This window comes from Pleurodeles waltl, chromosome 6 (genome assembly GCF_031143425.1).
Source record: "Pleurodeles waltl isolate 20211129_DDA chromosome 6, aPleWal1.hap1.20221129, whole genome shotgun sequence".
NCBI classification, from domain to species: Eukaryota; Metazoa; Chordata; class Amphibia; order Caudata; family Salamandridae; genus Pleurodeles; species Pleurodeles waltl.
The window spans coordinates 371,966,273-371,984,305 of record NC_090445.1 but is presented as its reverse complement, the minus strand read 5'-3'; the positions used below and the strand labels follow the sequence as shown (position 1 = coordinate 371,984,305).

At 46.0% G+C, this 18,033-nt stretch overlaps 1 protein-coding gene across 3 annotated transcripts in view; it reads right to left on the bottom strand.

The window, feature by feature from the left end:
* The window catches only part of NFATC4 (nuclear factor of activated T cells 4), a 420,369-nt gene extending 402,943 nt beyond the window's left edge, over nucleotides 1-17,426 (bottom strand). For all 3 annotated transcript variants that reach the window (XM_069238283.1, XM_069238284.1, XM_069238285.1), the window contains exon 1: nucleotides 17,062-17,426. In XM_069238283.1, the coding sequence (XP_069094384.1) occupies nucleotides 17,062-17,149 (88 nt within the window). In that variant the 5' untranslated portion in view covers nucleotides 17,150-17,426. The remainder of the gene's footprint in view (nucleotides 1-17,061) is intronic.
* Between the last annotated feature and the right edge of the window lie 607 nt (nucleotides 17,427-18,033).

Here is an 18,033-nt window from a genome sequence, read left to right as displayed (position 1 = left end):
GGGTCTCGCCAGAGCAAAAAAGCATTTAAAACATTTTTTTCGTCAGGAGTCACTGAAAATAATTAAAAAACAAACAAACAAAAAAAAAAAACACACAGGCTCCTGCTCTTGTATAAATGAAGCCCTTGGGTGGGCCAGTTCCCGGGGCATTGAAATTTTGCCTCCCCCCCCTGTAGCCCCAGGGAACATCTAATTAAATGCAGGAGTCTGCCTGGCCCCCAGCAGGCCTGGGGACCGCCACCACCCCAGAGCTATCATGAAATTAAATGTGGGGGCCAGGCAGTCCCCCACAGCCACAGGGACCACCTCCTCCCCGGGGCCAAAGATAGAATCAAATGCAGGGGACCAGGCAGCCCTCCTGCAGCCCCTGTGACTGCCACCTCCATGGGGCTGTCATGGAATTAACAGCAGGGGGGGAGCAGGCAGCCCCCCCCCCCCACAGCCCCGGGGACTGCCACCTTCCTGGGGCCGAAGATAGCCAAAGATAGAAGCAAATGCGGGGGGAGGCCACCTGGCATTTGACAACATCGCCCCCACAAGCGGGGGATACAGGGATCTTACATTTAGGAAATAGAATTGAAAATACAAAAAAAACATTAAAATTCACTTTATAAAAAAAAAAAAGGTTACAGGGATGCTATAGTTAGGCTCACATTTTAAACATACAAAACCATAGAAATTCATCTGTTATAGTTAGTTATCTCAAGTAACTATAATTCGTGCCCTAAGGTAACTATAACTCGCACCCTCACATTGCACTGCTAACTACCCCACAAATTACAGCACTCATGACATCTTTGGTACCATCATTGACAATATCAATGTAACTTTTGGAGTAAAATTTGTTTGCAAAACAACTGTACATGGTAGGGACGTAAGTTATACTTATCTTAGGGCACGAGTTATAGTTGCTTGAGATAACTCTAGCTATAAATGCTGAGTTTCTATGGTTTTGTACAGTTAAAAAGTGACCCCAACTATAACGCCCCTGTAAGCTTTGTTTTTAAAGTGAATATATAAAACCTACTGGCAGTCGCCAGTAGGTAGTTATAGTTAAGACCTAGTTTCCATAGAGAAAGCGGTTTGACTTGCCTATATCTTAGGCACCATTTGAGAAATCTTCACAAAATTTACCAAAAAAGTGACCTTTCGGGTCTTGTGTCCATGATAAGTTTCATGATGACCCGTCGGGGGGGGGGGCAGAGCAAAAGGGGTGGGGGTCAAAAAAGTGTGTTTCCTATGTTTGCTGCCATAGACTCTTTAGAGACCTGCAGCCCAAACCAATGGGTGGAATTACACCAGCTTTGGCAAATGGTAGCTTTTGGTCCGTAGAGCACGCATTTTCAAAAAATTTGATGTAAATCTGTTCAGTAGTTTGAGATATTAAGGGGGAAATAAATTTGTATATCTAGGGCCGCGGATCCAGGGAGATTTTCTGTTGAGATCTGATTAACTGCCAACAAGTCAGATAAGAAGCATTGGCAGCCATTTTGGGACTCGGCTTCTGCAGAGTCGCAAAAAAAAAAAAAAATGTGGCAGGATATGTATACCCTTACCCCCAAGCCTTGGTCCAGGGTTTCCCCACCAAGCTGGTCTAGACCCTGCCAGGTCTAAAAGTATTACCAAAAAAAAGAAATCTCTGAGGAATCCAGAGCTGGATCTGCTGATTTTGCAGAGATTTAAGGAGGAAAAAAAACAAGCATTGGCATAACCAATAGGTCTCGCCTTTGGGACCTCGTAAGTATTTAGTTTTGCAGCACATTAAACCTTTAACAGAAATAAACTGTGTTTGTGCACTCCTTCATATACTTGGCATTAGACTGTAATGGTCAGAACATCCCCTAGATGGCACCACAATAAAAATATCATTTGGAAGAAACATGGTCATGTAACTATATAGTCAGCCCCTAGAGGGCATAACCACATAAAAGGAGAAGGGCAGAGAGCATTACAATGTAACCATATACTCAGCCTCTAGAGGGCATTGCGCATTTCACATTTTCAGGCCTGCTAGAATATTATTGCAAACAAGGCCTTTAGAACACAAATTACTCCCAGCTATAAAGCAAAAGCCCCAACCATGTGAGTTTAAAAGACATTGAATGGTGGGAGAGGTTATGATTTTGGCCCCCAACCTAGTGTGGGGACCCAGAAGATGAAATGGAATGAAAGAGCACATTTTGGTGGTGGTCCCATTGTCCTAGGGCCACCACAGGCTGAGTTATGGGCACACATGTGTTGTAAAAGCAGTGCCCCTCAAAGTATCATGGGGTGAGTTTCCAGAGTGCAGTGAATATTGTAGTATCCGCTCTCTGGCTGTGCCAGGGAGAGCCAGGTAGAGGGTTTCCCTTGTGCTTTTTTGTATTTAAGAGGCACTAGTTTGTATATTTTTTTAACTGTTAAACTTGGGAAGAATTTATGAATGGGGCTGTAAATGTAACTGGTGCTCATGTAAAGCTCGCCAGTCTTCCAGTCGAGTTTGCACTATATAAATAAATTTTAAAAATCCCCCCTCTAGCTTGCAGCCTTTGTCTGGTGCAGACACCACAAAGAAACAGCAAGATGCCAGAGGAAGAAACAACATACCGCCAGGAGCACAAAGCAGAGAGGCAAAAGACAAAAGTAGTGCGCCAGCACTGAGGTATATGGCTGATCGTGCAATAATCCATGTAACAGGGTCAGTCTCCAAGGCAGTAACAAAACAGCCTCAAGGAGGGACAAACCTAAAGCATTTACCTAACAAACCAAAGGAATTTTGAAAGGCAGGCCAAGGGACAAATGAAAGTGATGGGCGTGGTGAAAGCCCACAGAAGTTGATCACAGCATGTCAAGAGACAGAACATGCGTGCTGCCTAGGCTCAAACTAAAAACGGGTCTCCCGCGTTTTTCAGTGATTTTGCCCTGGATGGGCCATGTCCTGGGAGCACTGCCATTGTATTGATCGGCACATGGGGACCCCCTCAATGGAGCACAATATAGTTAATATGTAGGGGGTGGCACATGTACCAACCCCTTTCCCCTCTGGGTACTACCACCTCCCTGGGGCTACAAAATAAAAAGAATAGGGGGGGCCTGTGGACCACCAAAAGTGATGTGGGGCTGCCTGGACCCACCCAGACCCCGGGGACCACCATCACCCGGGAGCTGGAGTTTGTAAATAAAATAGTGGGGACCCTCCGGAACCCCTGGGCCCACCACCACCCAGGGGCCACAATAAGAAAATAAGATGTGGGGGTAGGAGGCTGTTCGAACACACCCAGGCCCTGGGGACCACCACCACCCTGGGGCCAATAACTTTATTGAAATACAGGAGAGGGGCTGTATGCCCCTCTCCTGGGCCACTTACAGCCCTGAGGATCACCACTTCCCTGGGGCCGGACTAGAAGATCAAAGGAGGAGGCTGTGAGCCCCCCAACCCTCCCCCATCGTTCTGGAGCAATATATATGCCCCTGGGGACCACCATCCACCCCTCCACACACCAGGGCCGGCTCCTGCTACCTCCTGAGTTGCCCACCCTCAGGAGGTAGCTGTTTGCGTTTGCTTGGCAAGAGCTGTGGTAGCTCCAGGTAAGAAAAAGTAAACACTCCGCTTTCAGCAAGCGGGAGCTTTAAAAATACTGCATACTGAAAGTGGAAATTTTATCTCTTTCTCTGCCCGCAAACATGCAGGCAGCGAGGGAGATGGAATGATTCCTCCCGCAAGCAGAGAGCTGCATTTACAGCAGCTCCCTTTGTGTGGAACAATGCCAGCTCCCACAGGAGACAGGAGCTGCTGGGACAGTGGGAGACTTCAGGCTCCCCACGGTCCCAGAGTCTTTGCTGGGTCCCTGGTTGGGGCCATAAACACGTGGTAGGGGCCTGGGAGATGGGGTCTTGGGGCTGAAATCAGCCTGGAGAGAGCACCAGTAAATTGCACCAAGACGAGCATGCTCCTGGTCTATATCTAGTTCTGGACTGTGTTGTCTACTCTCCCAAACCATCATGCTTGTTCAAAACATAGAGATCAAATGATACTGCGTTCACAGAAAATGGGGGCCAGAAAGAACTTAGAACCATTTCAGGTAATTTTCTTTTCAGAAAGAGACAATGAACACAGTGAACAAATAAAGGGCACTTTCTTCTGAAAGCACATAAAACCTCTCAGATTTCTAGAAACCAGACACTGCGGAGAGACAGTGGCCTACCGAATACTAACAATCTACCCAAAAAAAAAAATCTGCAGGAGCAATGGAAGTCCACCAGACTATTACCAGTATGAAGGATGAAGAGACATCCACCAGGAAGGTTAGAGAGACACCAGACTGCACTAGAAGAGATGGAGAACTACCAAAGAGCACCTGAATTTAATGGGATGCCATCTAACATAGAAGCATGGCTACAAAACAACATGAAAGGATGGTGAGCCAGTGACACCACTTCAGAGATGAAGGAAAGCCAGAACACACCAGGAGAGATGGAAAGACTCAAAGACAAGTAGCAAAATGAAAGATCGCCAGAATCTCATGCCTATCTGCCTTAAAGCTCTTTTGAAACCATAACAATACTAATTCCAGCTAGTAATCGTGCATCATGTAGCCGTCTCTAATAATCACATCAAACGAAACAAGCCCCCACACAGCATGCAAACTAACCTCAATAACCAATTGACTGGCAACTAACTAGACTCTGGGTAGCGTGCTACTCAACCGTAAAGCAATTTGATGCATCATCGGAGGTAGTAAGCGCTATACAAATACAATATATAATATACAGCATTACAGTTAACGCTTAAAAAGAATGGAGTTTTACCAGACACTGCTTTTAAGATAAAAATGTTAAACATACATGTGCCACGAGTGATAGATGGAGAAAAAAACTGCACAAAAACATCGTCATAAGAGATGGGGAAATTAAAATACCACAAATACAACGAAGAAGCAACAGGAACCCCCGAGAGGCTGAAAGGCTACCTAATAGGACCCCGGTGACAGAAGCTCACCAAAGGCAAGTACTCTTGGATACTTTAGAGTTAAGCCTTATATAATTGAAATCCTAGGAAACTAAATAAGTTGCATGCGTGTGAGAAACTGAATCCAATTCAGGGATCACAGCCAATGTTTCACAGTCAATTAATACAGCATGGCTGCGTGTAAAGTTTAATCAATAACTTCCTTTTGTGAGGGCGGGAGAGGGTTGAGTTCTTGGCAATTTTAATGGTAAAAGCAGATTGTTATTGCTAGGGGCTAGTAACTTTCCCGGCGTGTTCCTTTTTGTCGACCGGGCATGCACCTGATCGACTAGTGAGTTGTGATGGCTGTGGTGTGATCTTTCCAGTAACTAGTTACTTACTTTAGCTGAAGGGTCAAAGGCTATTCCTATTTCTGCACAGCAGGAGTGGCAGAGGTTATTAGGAGCTCAAGAAAAAAAAAATTGGACCGAGCCCTGTTTTGTTCTTTTTGGAACTGGCAACCCTGAGGTCAAGAGGTGGTGTAGATACAAGTTGGTACATGACACAGTGCCCTCAGACCCAACCAGCAGTGCCATGCATCTTCCCTAGGACTCTAGGCAAACTCTACCAAGCCAAACGGTTGCCCATAGATCTGAGGATTGACACAGCACGGTGCCTGGGTTCTCAGAGATGATGAAGATGTTTTGCATGACTGGTGTCAAACGTATCTGCTTATTGTCCCATCAAGAATGTCGCAAAGTGAGACTCTTAAATCTTTGCCTCTTGCTTTTCTGCATCAAACAGGGATTGAGCTAGAGGCGGTGCATGTTGGACCCCAAGTATTTCCATGATAGGATGGGGTTGGAGCACCTCAATATCGGTCGAGGTTTCTCCTTTACCTTCAATGTAGAAGTGAGTCTGTAGGAAGCAGTCCTTGAAATCTTAACGTTTTGTAGGGTCAGCAAATCACGAACAGGTTTATATAATTGTTGTCTTAAGTATTTAGCACTGTTGCGTTCATCACTCAGCTTCAGGAAATATAAACCACCTGATGCCAAGACCAGACACTGTGCATGGCCAGCCAATACACCTTGTTAGTTTAAAATGCGTAAGGATCACAGGCTTCAAAGCTTCTAAACCCATCTCTTTGCATTCATGCGTTCATTACGTTGAAATACCTACTAGGTAGCACTTGTGTCTTGTCGTGGTTCTGCTGAAGAAAATATTTTCGTGTGTGTCTTCATGAACTGTAGATTTTCAGATGAAAACCACTATTAATATAGTCCTACGGGCCCAAAGTCTGATACCAACTCTCGTCCCATGTGTCATCAGTAGGGTTCAAGCCAGTCTGTACTCGGAAGTATAGTTCTATCCAGTCTTGTGAAACTAAAGCTCACCCTTTAAGAACAGGAGTTCCAATACATCTACAGAAGACCACACTAAAGTCATGGGGTACTCTTTGGTATTTCGAGGTGTGCAAAACAACTGCTAGACCCTGATCTTTCTGCACTCAAAAGTTAGCAATAAATGTGTTATCCCAAATTACATGCGTCACATCATGTTGCAGTAGTTCCAGAGTACCATCAGACCAAAGACTTCATGGGAACAATTGGATTTTTCTGAATTTCTCATAGGGCACTTATGCCTCTTTATCTGCTGGAGGCATGGGAACAGCCTTCGGGAAACGTGTGGTTAATATACAGAGATGCTGCACAAGCTGTATCTCCGTGGCCCAAGGATTGCATCCTTCTCAGCGATGTAATTTTCGGGCACGAGGATTGCAGTATCTTCATCATAATTGGCTTAGATTGAGTACATCTTGAGTAGGCTCTCTTGAGGCCCACAGCCTCCTATCACAGTAGGACAGAAAGAGACAGCAGGCTCTGAGACACCTGTCTTCCCCGAGACACCTTCTTCTGTTGATCCAAGAAAAGATGGTCAGTATGTGTGCACATAGATAACTTTGTCTTCAGTCTAATGTTACTTCCTGGGGATGGTGCTCATGGAGCATGCATTCCGAACACAACACAGAGCTTCTTTACGTATCTCCTGCTAGTGGCCTGGGAGGGACCTTTTCTTGGACCTTTTTGCCTAGCTCAGTCCTTTTCCTAGATCCGTCGAGGATCTTTCACTCCATGCAAGCAGATATTCGAAGAGCTAATGTGCAAGCACCTTGACCTCCCACACTCCAACGTGTCAGCAAGGACACACAACACCACATAACAAAACCAAAATAACCCGTCCGAGTTTCAATTGATCTTGAGACCAAGGTTGGACTCTCGAGTCAGATGCTGCTTCAGGTTTCTTGTTTGCCTTGCCCCTAGTTAAAACCGGTATCGAGGGTGGTTCTCTCGCAGACGTTTGCCTACTACTGCGTCTTCCTTGGGAACTTCTGGGGAGTCCTTATCTGACCCCAGGCTGAAGAGAAGCCATCTAACGTTTTCATATTTTCTGCAAGTCTACCAGTGAGGGTCATATTTATCAATGAATCTGACAGGGAATGACTACTTCCCGGTGGCCAGCTCTTCAGCGCATAGACAGTGAAATTAAGTTTCTCTTGTATCTGACTTTAAGCCACGTGCAGTTTTCTACAGAGGCAGCAGTGTGGTGGACTCACTTTCCTTTCATTCTAAAAGTGGTTTCCGGTTTTCATATCAGCCAAGACATTTCGCTTCGTGTCTTATTCCTCTGGATAGAGAAAAAAAACGAAATAATCGGGATGTTAGCCTAGCCCTGATTAGTGTACATAATGTGTGCGGAGGAGCTTCATTAAACCTTTTGTGAATTTGCCTTTTGTGAATTGTGTGAAAGCGCTTGGAAGACGACACCCACGGTCATGTTTCAGAGTGAATGGCGTCAGGTTCATGTGCGGAGCTATCAAGTGCAGCGGCAAGGGGCTAGGGTTGCGAGGGGCCGAATGGACGCCAATTAATGTTGTTGCTATCAGGCCAGTGGAAAGGGAATGGGCAGTTTTCTTGCGCCCATTAGGGCCCACGGCACTAACCCATCGACACTGTTGAGGGATTCCGGTTCCTGCCTGGGATTGAGCTTCTTGCACGAAAATATAAGGAGCTTCCATGGACCTTGGAGTCTCTTCCAGGTTACACAATTAAATATACACGATAAAGAACGGACTGCCGCAGACTACAGTGCATTTATAGAGTACACAGCGGACTGTGCCATTGTGCTGCCGTCGTAGCGCTTTAATCCCTGCATTTAATAATCTCCCATATGAAACAATAGAAACACCGTGTTAGGCCGCATTTGTTAAATGCCAGCTAAGCAAAGAGATGCAGTGCTACTCTCTGGAGGTCTGTTTCTCTCTGGCTGGCCAAATTTTTTGAGGCCTCTCATGGGGCCCCTTGGTCAGCCCCACCTCTTGCTGGATAGCCCTGCTCCCCCTCTGTCTCCCTCCTGCACACCTGTCTTGTCTCCTCCTGTTGACATTGAGCTGTCAGCCCTTCTGCCAGGGATGGGGCTGGCTCTGAGGCACGAAGACAATGGCGGTCCCCGCGCCTCCTGCCTGTGCCCACATCACCCCACCCCTTCCCAAAACGGATGTATGAAGTAAAGGGGGTGAAACTTTAACCGTGCGGTGGGGTAAAGTCCTTAAGAGGTCCGTGGGACTCTGTGCTCCTTTAGCATGACGAAGAATTCCCGTCTCAGTTATACAGCCATGCCCTCGGGTGCTTAGATGTTCATCCCTCATCACAACCACTCTGTGGGTCCCCGGAGGACGCACTACACCCCACCCTCGACTATCTTTAGCCACAGATGAGTCTCAGTAAGCCCCACGCGTATAAAGAGAAAGATCAAGAGACAGGTGGAGTGAGGTGGGGGTGTCCCCGTCTGCCCCATTCTATATTCCAGGAGGGTGACCTACACCCAGCTCTGGTATTGCATCTCGGTCCTGAGCCACGGCACATTCCAGAAGCGCCACCTACACAGCTCTGCTAATTGTATTTATATAGCGCCTACTAAACCGGACTAGGCGTCGAAGCGCTTTAGGCGAATAGCACTCTAGTCCGGAACCGAAAAGGATTAGTGGTAAATTAGTATAGGGAAATATGACCTCTGTCCGACCACCAGCATACCCTGCTCATCTAGTAATGGCACCCTCCACAAAGCTGTGCCAGGGCGCCTCCGTTCGACCAACAGCTCACCCTGCTCATCCAGTAGTTTCACCCACCACACATCTCTGCTGAAGCACCCCAGTCCCATCCAACAACTCACCCTGCTCCTTCAGCAATGGCACCCTCCGTCCGAGCTCTGCCAAAGCACCTCCGTCCGATAAACAGCTCACCCTGCTCATCCAGTAATGGCACCCTCCACACAGCTCAGCCAAAGCACCTCCGTCCGATAAACAGCCCACCCTGCTCATCCAGTAATGGCACCCTCCACACAGCTCTGCCAATGCACCCAGCCAAGCTCCCCATGCTCATCCTAGAATGACACCCTCCACACAGCTCTGCCAATGCACCCCAGTCCCATCCAACAGCTCATCCTGCTCATCCATTAATGGCACTCTGCACACAGCTCTACTGAAGCACCTCCGTCCGAGCAACAGCTCACCCTGCTCATCCAGTAATGACACCCTCCACACACCTCTGCTGAAGCACCCCAATCCTATTCAACAGCTCCCCCTGCTCATCCAGTAATGGCACCATCCACACAGCTCTGCCAATGCACCCAGCCAAGCTCCCCATGCTCATCCTGTAATGACACCCTCCACACAGCTCTGCCAATGCACCCCAGTCCCATCCAACAGCTCACCCTGCTCATGCAGTAATGGCACCCTCCACACAGCTCTGCTGAAGCACCCCAGTCCTACCCAACAGCTCACCCTGCTCATTCAGTAACGGCACCCTCCACACAGCTCTGCCAATGCACCCAGCCAAGCTCCCCCTTTTCATCCTGTAATGACACCCTCCACACAGCTATGCCAATGCACCCCAGTTCCATCCAACAGCTCACCCTGCTCATCCAGTAATGGCACCATGCACACAGCTCTTCCAATGCACCCCAGTCCCATCCAACAGCTCATCCTGCTCATCCAGTAATGACACCCTCCACACAGCTCTGCCAATGCACCCCAGTCCCATCCAACAGCTCACCCTGCTCATCCAGTAATGGCACCCTCCACACAGCTCTGCTGAAGCACCCCAGTCCTACCCAACAGCTCACCCTGCTCATTCAGTAACGGCACCCTCCACACAGCTCTGCCAATGCACCCAGCCAAGCTCCCCCTGTTCATCCTGTAATGAAACCCTCCACACAGCTGTGCCAATGCACCCCAGTTCCATCCAACAGCTCACCCTGCTCATCCAGTAATGGCACCATGCACACAGCTCTGCCAATGCACCCCAGTCCCATCCAACAGCTCATCCTGCTCATCCAGTAATGGCACCATGCACACAGCTCTGCCAATGCACCCCAGGCCCATCCAACAGCTCACCCTGCTCATTCAGTAACGGCACCCTCCGGACAGCTCTGCTGAAGAACCCAGTCCTAGCCAACAGCTCATCCAGTAATGGCACCCTCCACACAGCTCTGCCAATGCAGTCAGCCCAGCTCCCCGTGCTCTTCTAGCTGTAACCCACTCACAGCGGTGCTAAGGCATCATTGTCAACCTAAAGCACGCCTTCTTGCCCCTGGAGTGTGATCTACACACAACTGTCCTGGTGCACCTCAGCCTGCCTGACTTCAGTTTGGTCCTACTCACTAGCTGGGTATTTTCTGACCTCCTGCTAGCAAGATTCTGCCTGCTGGGATGAAGCGAGTGGCCTCACCTTGGTACATACAATCCGCCCCTGATATGCGCCGAGTGACGTGTGGCCTGCACGTTACACATAGCACTGTGCGACAGGCGCTGCACCCACTCAGTTGCCTGTCCCGGACTAGGCCAGCGATTGAGGGCCTGTGTGACCGCGTGTGTTTGTGTCCTTGTGGTACCAGTGTCAGATCATGTTCGTTTCTACAGTTTGCTGTTGAGGTTCTGCTTTCGGTTTATACTTGGATCTGTTGCAGGTGTATGACGGAACCGCGTTCATGCTTATTCGTTTTTGAGCCTCTGCGTTCCATTCATCATGCAACAGGTTTTTATTGCAAAAACACAACACGTTTGCTCTTGCATCCAACACTCACGAACCACAACGCATTATGATCGCGTGCGAGACAACAAATGCCGCTGACAAATCCCCCCCCCCAGGATTTCGTATTTGTCTGATTTCTGACTGGTAACGGGAGGTTGCTGTGCACGAGTATTAAGTGTTTATGTGCACTGCACGTGTTGGACATATGCACGTTTGGTGTCCTAGTGGTGTATACTTTCTGTTCATTTGCTTCATGTGTACTATCTATACATCACATGTGTATCAATCTTCATTCTTTTTGTGTGTATGTATTGTGTGTTCTTATGGTATTCCCTTTTATGTATGTCTGAATGTGCTTGTGTGTTTAGATCTGAAGTAAACCTATTTAATGTCCTTGTACTGTGCCTATGTGTTTGCTGCAACTATTCCCGAACTGGTGCCGGTGTGTGTGGAGAGACTGGGGGGGCACGATTTTGGGGTGCATGGGGGAACTAACAGGTCAACCAAATGAGGCGCGGACAGCTCTTCAAACAATGGAGTGAAGCGATCCTTAGAGCCGATACAGGAGAATAGAGTAACATACTATGCATTGTAAACATATTGCCCAAAGGTTTTAGTGAATTTTAACTGTTTACAGGCAACTGACACCTTTTATAAGGGGGAATAGTGAACTGACAACTAAAAACCAGCTTCTATAGATTTCAATACATAACATTACATAGTTTTCGCAAAGTTAGGTCAAGACTACGACACTTTTTAACAGTTCTTCAAAAATTATTTCTATTAAATGACAAAGTGATCATGAAATATTTAAATTCCATTTCCAGAAAGCCATTTTTGTCTGATGGAATCATAAAAAAAGTATGTTTTGCACCCTGTTCATCAGAAGATATACTTGTTTGAGGATGCATATATGCACTGGTCTGAGAAAACTGAGATTACTGGATACCTGATTTCAGGATGTGACAAACATTGATATAGGTCAATGGAGCCGCATCAAGCAGGAGACAGGATGAGGCGGTGGAAATGCCATCACTATAATCTTGCCTGACGGAATTAAGTACGCTAGAGGGGCAGCCTCGGTGACTAAACCAGGCTTCATCTGTCCAGCATGCAGTATCTGCTGCTCTTCAAGATACTTAGAAAGCTGGTGAGCGAGAACTTCTCATCAAATTTAGTGACTCCTGACAAACAAGATGAGCCTGTAGCTAGCGCTACGCATATAGTTAGCTCTGCGGAACAAGTCTGACATATTCAAAAGGAGCTTGATGACCCCTTTCCTCTATCTACTATTGATAGTGTCGGATAAAAACAGATGCTAATGATCAGGTGTTAATAAGCAAGACAAAAGCAGATGTAACAATAGCAGATAACGATTTTAGAGTCCTCCTCGGCATATATCATCTAGGCTGTAAGAGGCTACAAAGTTACAGCAGGCTGAAAAATGGGCAAACAAGGTCAGATTGGTGACCCCAAGCTCAGACTAATATTTTGTAAACTATGTACCGTTTTGGATATCATCATGATGGCAGCAAAAAGACAGATTTGAACACCGGGGCTGTGGTTCCCGTTTATGTAAAACTTGGGTGATAATAAGTGCATATTGTAATTGTTGCTACCCTGATGTGGGGTATGGAATGGGTAACATATTTACATTTTGCTGAACTACCCATCTCAGAATAAAGTCTAACATAAGAAACAGATGGGCTTTGATTGGTGACATCTGTCAGGGGATAATTAAAAAATGTAGTAATTTATGCAAAAGTCAAAATTCCAAACTGTGTGCAAACATTCATTTGCACATGGATCAGGATTTATAACACAACTTTGAATTAGGGTCTAAGCAAGATCTGTACATTTATAGAAGGAAGGAAAATGTTATGTCAGTGGAAGTTTGCTTAGCTCTTTATTGCCACGGCTGTAGGTTTTTAGTATGTTGTATTGTAGTTGTATTTATAAAATGCTTCATACTCTCAATGTGGCACCCAAACACCTTTGTGGAGCAGTAGCATGCCACTTTATGGAATGCCGTGGACGGAACAGTGCTTTTGTCAAGTGGTATGTATGTAGAATTTTATGATGTTATGCATCAGAACCAGAGCTATGCATTTAATACCTTTTGTTGCCGTGCCTCTGGTGAACCTATATATAAAATGAGTGAAGGACAGGCTTCTTAAACATTAAATTCTAACTGATGGACAGAAGTGTGTGGGTGCAGTCTGGGCTGTGTGTGAAGTGTTTCAGTGTGTCAATACGGCAGCAACTGTGTCATACACAAGTGTTTAGCTATGTTTACACATGGGTAAATGATGACATTGTGGGGATAGAGGTATCCATGCAAGCTAATACCTGCCATCTCTGGAGTTCTGTGTTTATACATTTCTAACCACGTAGGATACCTTGCAAAAAAAGCACACAGAGATTAAAGGAGCAATAGTTGGGTGGTACAGACTTAGGTATTCAGGCAGTTACAAGGCTCAAAAGTGCATCTAATCAACCCAAAACAGCTTAATGGAAGGTAAAAGCCAACTGAACTTCACAGTACAACAAGAAACACAGCAGCCACAATACACTTTGCTTAGGGCAGCAGTTACCTGGGACCAGTAGAGTGGACAGCATTTGGAGGGCTCGGGCATTAATTAGAATCATTGATAAAACCTGATGGTAGAATATATCTTTTTTTTCCTTCTAGATTTTATTTAAATAGTGCCCGATTATATGAATTAGTTTAAAGTATTAAAAAAATAAAACCATTTTTTTGACAGATACACACTTTGGGCCTCTCAAGAGTTAGAAAAGTGTTATTAAATGACAATACAACAAAACATCACTGCATCACTCCATCACATTCTTATAAAGTATTGCATTCTCTGTCTTTTATTGAAGTTATATTGTAGTGAAGTACCCCTGCTATATATTTGTAGGTGTGGTGGGATGTGATAACTGGGCCTTCCGTCCTTGTTGCTCTATTCCCAGGCACTTTAAAGTAGCCCACCATGGTCCCAATCACAAGTTGCACAGTACTTGCAGAGTACAAAAACTGAACCACTAATTACCAGTACTGTGCAATAACAACCCACTAGCATTTTGCATTGAACCCCAAGGAATGTGGAACTACTGTGTGGACCTAGTTTTACCAGGCGGGACTAGGCAGGGTGGTGTAGAATGGAGTGGAGAATATTGCTGACAGGAAGAGCAGGTAATGCTCCTTTCGTGCTCTGTTTGAGTAGAGTTAATGGGAAAGATCCTGTATATAATACATAGTTTTTCCTACAGCGATCTTGTCTGCTGGATCTTCCATCTTGCAAAATCTGGTTTGGTGTTCTCGCAGCCTGTAAATCAGACTGCAGGAACACTGGACCTCTTATAATTGTGAGGGGTGGAATTCCACACTGGAATTCTCTGTACACTTCCCAATTGGGGCCCATGTCTTTTATGGGAACCTTGCAAGTGGGCTGATTAATCAGAGAGAGCACCATGAATTCTGATAAGCAAACAAAGCTTAATTTGCCTGCAAATGTCTTTGGCTGATCTCAGTGGTTGAATTGTGCTAGATCCATTAGGAACAACATTCTGAATATTTTTACATGTTACAAAAAAGTTCCTATGCTTAAAAAAACAACTGTTCCATGACAGATCATTTGGACCTTGCGGTGCCTCTGGTTGAAAGGGAAGGGCAAGTGTCTTCTATGTTTTGGAGCTGAGGGAGAGGCAGACAGTAAAAGAAGAAACAGTCATTATTGTCAGGATGCCTGCTATCTGAAAGAAATATAGATGTGTGTAATTGGTTAATCAGCAAATGTAAAGACTGCAGTGTATGGCTTTAAATAATAGTCATTGTAGGCTCTATGTTGACTAAACTGTATGCTTTTATTTATTTTTTAGAGGTAAGGGTTTTATGAGCTGAGCTCTGAATTGTGTTCTAACAGAATCTAATAAAAAGAGGTTTGCACTAGGTACAGTATAATTAGTATCACTTAAAAAATATATATTTTAACATGTCTAGGCCTGATTTACAGTTTGGAGAACTGGGTACTGTGTCACAAATGTGAGGGATATCCCGTCCTCCGTATTACAAGTGCAAGTGGATATAATTCACTTCCTAATACAGCGAACAGGATATTTGTCATGTTTGTGACAAAGTAATATGTCTGACAACTCTAAATCGGACCCTAAATCTCTCCACATCTTGCAGCAGCTTTATATTGTGTGTGTAATAAGATTTTTACAATATTGACTTGCTTATTCCCAGTGCTTCCAGTCACAGACTGGGACCTCATAGCAGTGATAAAACATATGCCACTATTCCCCAGTACACAAACCAGGAATCAGATGTGTGACTATCTTGTTACACAGAGACATCAGCAATGATCACACTAACCAGAAAGCGTTCATATGTTAAGCTTCCATAAAATAATGGATTTCCAACCATTTACTTTAACTGAAAATGTATCTTTCATTTAAGGTGTGTGTGGGTTATATCTTGTTTGGTATTTACTGGAAAGATGAAGGGCAACAACACATTTTCAGAATATTGTGTTTTTTCTTAGCCATTTCTATGGCCCTATTGAACTCAGAATCACAGTTGACACAGCATTTTATGCTCTTCATCTGATGGATGACCTCTAAACTACCTTGGGGCAGATTTATCAATGCGTTGAGTCACCCTTGCGCCACGCAAGGGGGTGCAAGGGTGAAACTAAGTCAAAATTTTCAAGCCACTTATGGCCGCCTCTGTCCCAGGGAAGGGAATAGTTAGATGGGTGGAGCATAGGTGTTCCCATGCATCTATTTATGGATTTTCGCACATTCCAAGTTTTAACACTACTAATGAACCTGGGAATGCATCAAAATCCTATGCCTCACGAGGTAAGGCATGACAATAAGAAATATCTTTATTTCTCCTCATTGTTTTCCTCTTTAAAGAGGAAAATGCCTCAGAGGATTGTTTTTGTGCACAAAGATGCCCATTCCCTGCACATTTACAGCGTGGCTGTCCAGATATGCATCACCATCTCTCTGCATACCTTTATGTAGTGCAGTCAGTGAAGTGTGTTTATTTTGGGATGGCAAATGTATCAAAGTATTACTGGCTCTACTTCCCCAGCACACTCCCTACTTCGGCAGAGTCTCCTTTCCCCGTCTCCCCTTCTTTCACGACTACACATATTCGATCTCGCTGTCGTTAATCACGTGTTACACCGCACTACGTGTAACTTTCAGGCCAGTACTAGACTGCCATGAAGTGTGCATTTGCACCGGACCATAGCAAAATTGTAGCTTTTAAACTTTTGATAAACACACATGGTAACACATTGAAAACTAAAGGTGGGTCACGGGGACGCACGCCATCCTTTCTCCTCCCCTTCAGACCCGCAATCAGCTCTTTTCACAGTTTGTGTCGCACACCCCCTCCCTCCCCACCACAGACATTGGACTTACTTTATTACCACACTGGAGCCCCTCTTGTCCTCTCCCCGCTTCCCTGTTCTGCCTCATCTCACGCACCATCTACCTTTGTTTTTCCCCGTCATTTCTCCAGTGTCAGACCAAGGTTGTGTGGCCCTATAACAAGCTTGAAATAAAATGCACTCCATGCACTGGTTCGGTCCTAAAACAATCGCGTGTGCAGTGCCCCCCTGGCAGCCATTGGCCCAGGTGCCACTGCACTTGCTGCACCACTGATAGCTACACCCCTACATTTCATTCTGTTCGTACAGCTCTCCTGTCATCATCCCGTGTCGGCGCTTTGTATCCCCTCTCCCTTTCACTCGCACATCAGTTCGTTTCTTCCCTCCGCATCCCTTCTCTTCCTCCACTTCATTCACACATCAGCTCGTGCTCCCCCACCACCCCACAACACCTCACTTCTTCCCTTTCTCATACATCAGTCAGCTCGTGTACTCTCTCTCTCCTCCTCCTCGCACCGATCGGTCCTCTCCCCGCTCCAGCACACAATTTTCCCGGACCACTATGTTAGCCCACTACAGCCGAAGGCCGTGGTGGTGTGGAATCAGTCACGGAGGAGATCCCCAATAGTACCTGTCTCCTGGGGGAACGCCTCTCTCTCCTCCTCCCCGAAGATCAGCCGAAAGTCCAGCTCCTCGTCCTCGCAGCCGGCCGCCCCCATGGCTCTGGCGGTGATCGGGAGCAGATGATGCGATCCTCGGGGAATCTTTGAGGGTGAGGGATCCTGCGCTAGCCAAGCATGATAAGGACCCTTCAAAGAAAGGCAAACTGGTAACTAGGTATGTTTTATCAAAATAAAGGGGTGTCTGATCTCCACTCAACGATCGCGGCTCCTGGGCCTTTAAACCTAAATCTCGGTCCTTTGTGCCTTCTCTCACTCACCCTCTATTTTTGGGCTTATAATAGCAACTTTTCCCCCTCCCCACACTGGGAACGAAAAATTGAAAACTTCCCAAGCCCCGCCCCCTAACTTTGATGATTGACAGACCTTCCTCCTCCTTTTGTTGGGGGGGCGGGGGGCGTATCCCTTTAAACGGGTCACACCTACGTCCACTGCCTGCTCATTGGACCAGTTAGTTTAAGATCGTGCCAAGGATAGGCTTTCAGAGCAGCCAGTTTGTCTGCGTTTTGTCTGCTGAACTCGTTAAAAAAGTTTGTTTTAAAGGTACAGTGCCCGCCGGACACGATTAGCGACCTAACTATAGTATCCGTGCCAGGTTAAATGATTTCGCATCGTAGCACACCAGTTAGTTCATAGTTTAGTCGACGTCCTGCCTATGCTGATCTGACTTTCAGTCTCAGCCAGTGATTGCATTTATGTGACACATTGGAGTGATGGTTCAGCGGGTTAATGCACATGTTGCAGAGATGTGACCTTTTGGTCGAGGTAGATCTTCCTCACATCCCTCAGAACCCCTTGACGTATTATCACCTAATTGTGACCTCTGTTAGTACAGTGCTTCGAGGTGTGTACTAAAGTGCTGTTGGAGTGTGTCTTTTAAATTATTAACATGAAGAGCTTGCAATATAATGTATAATGAAGCT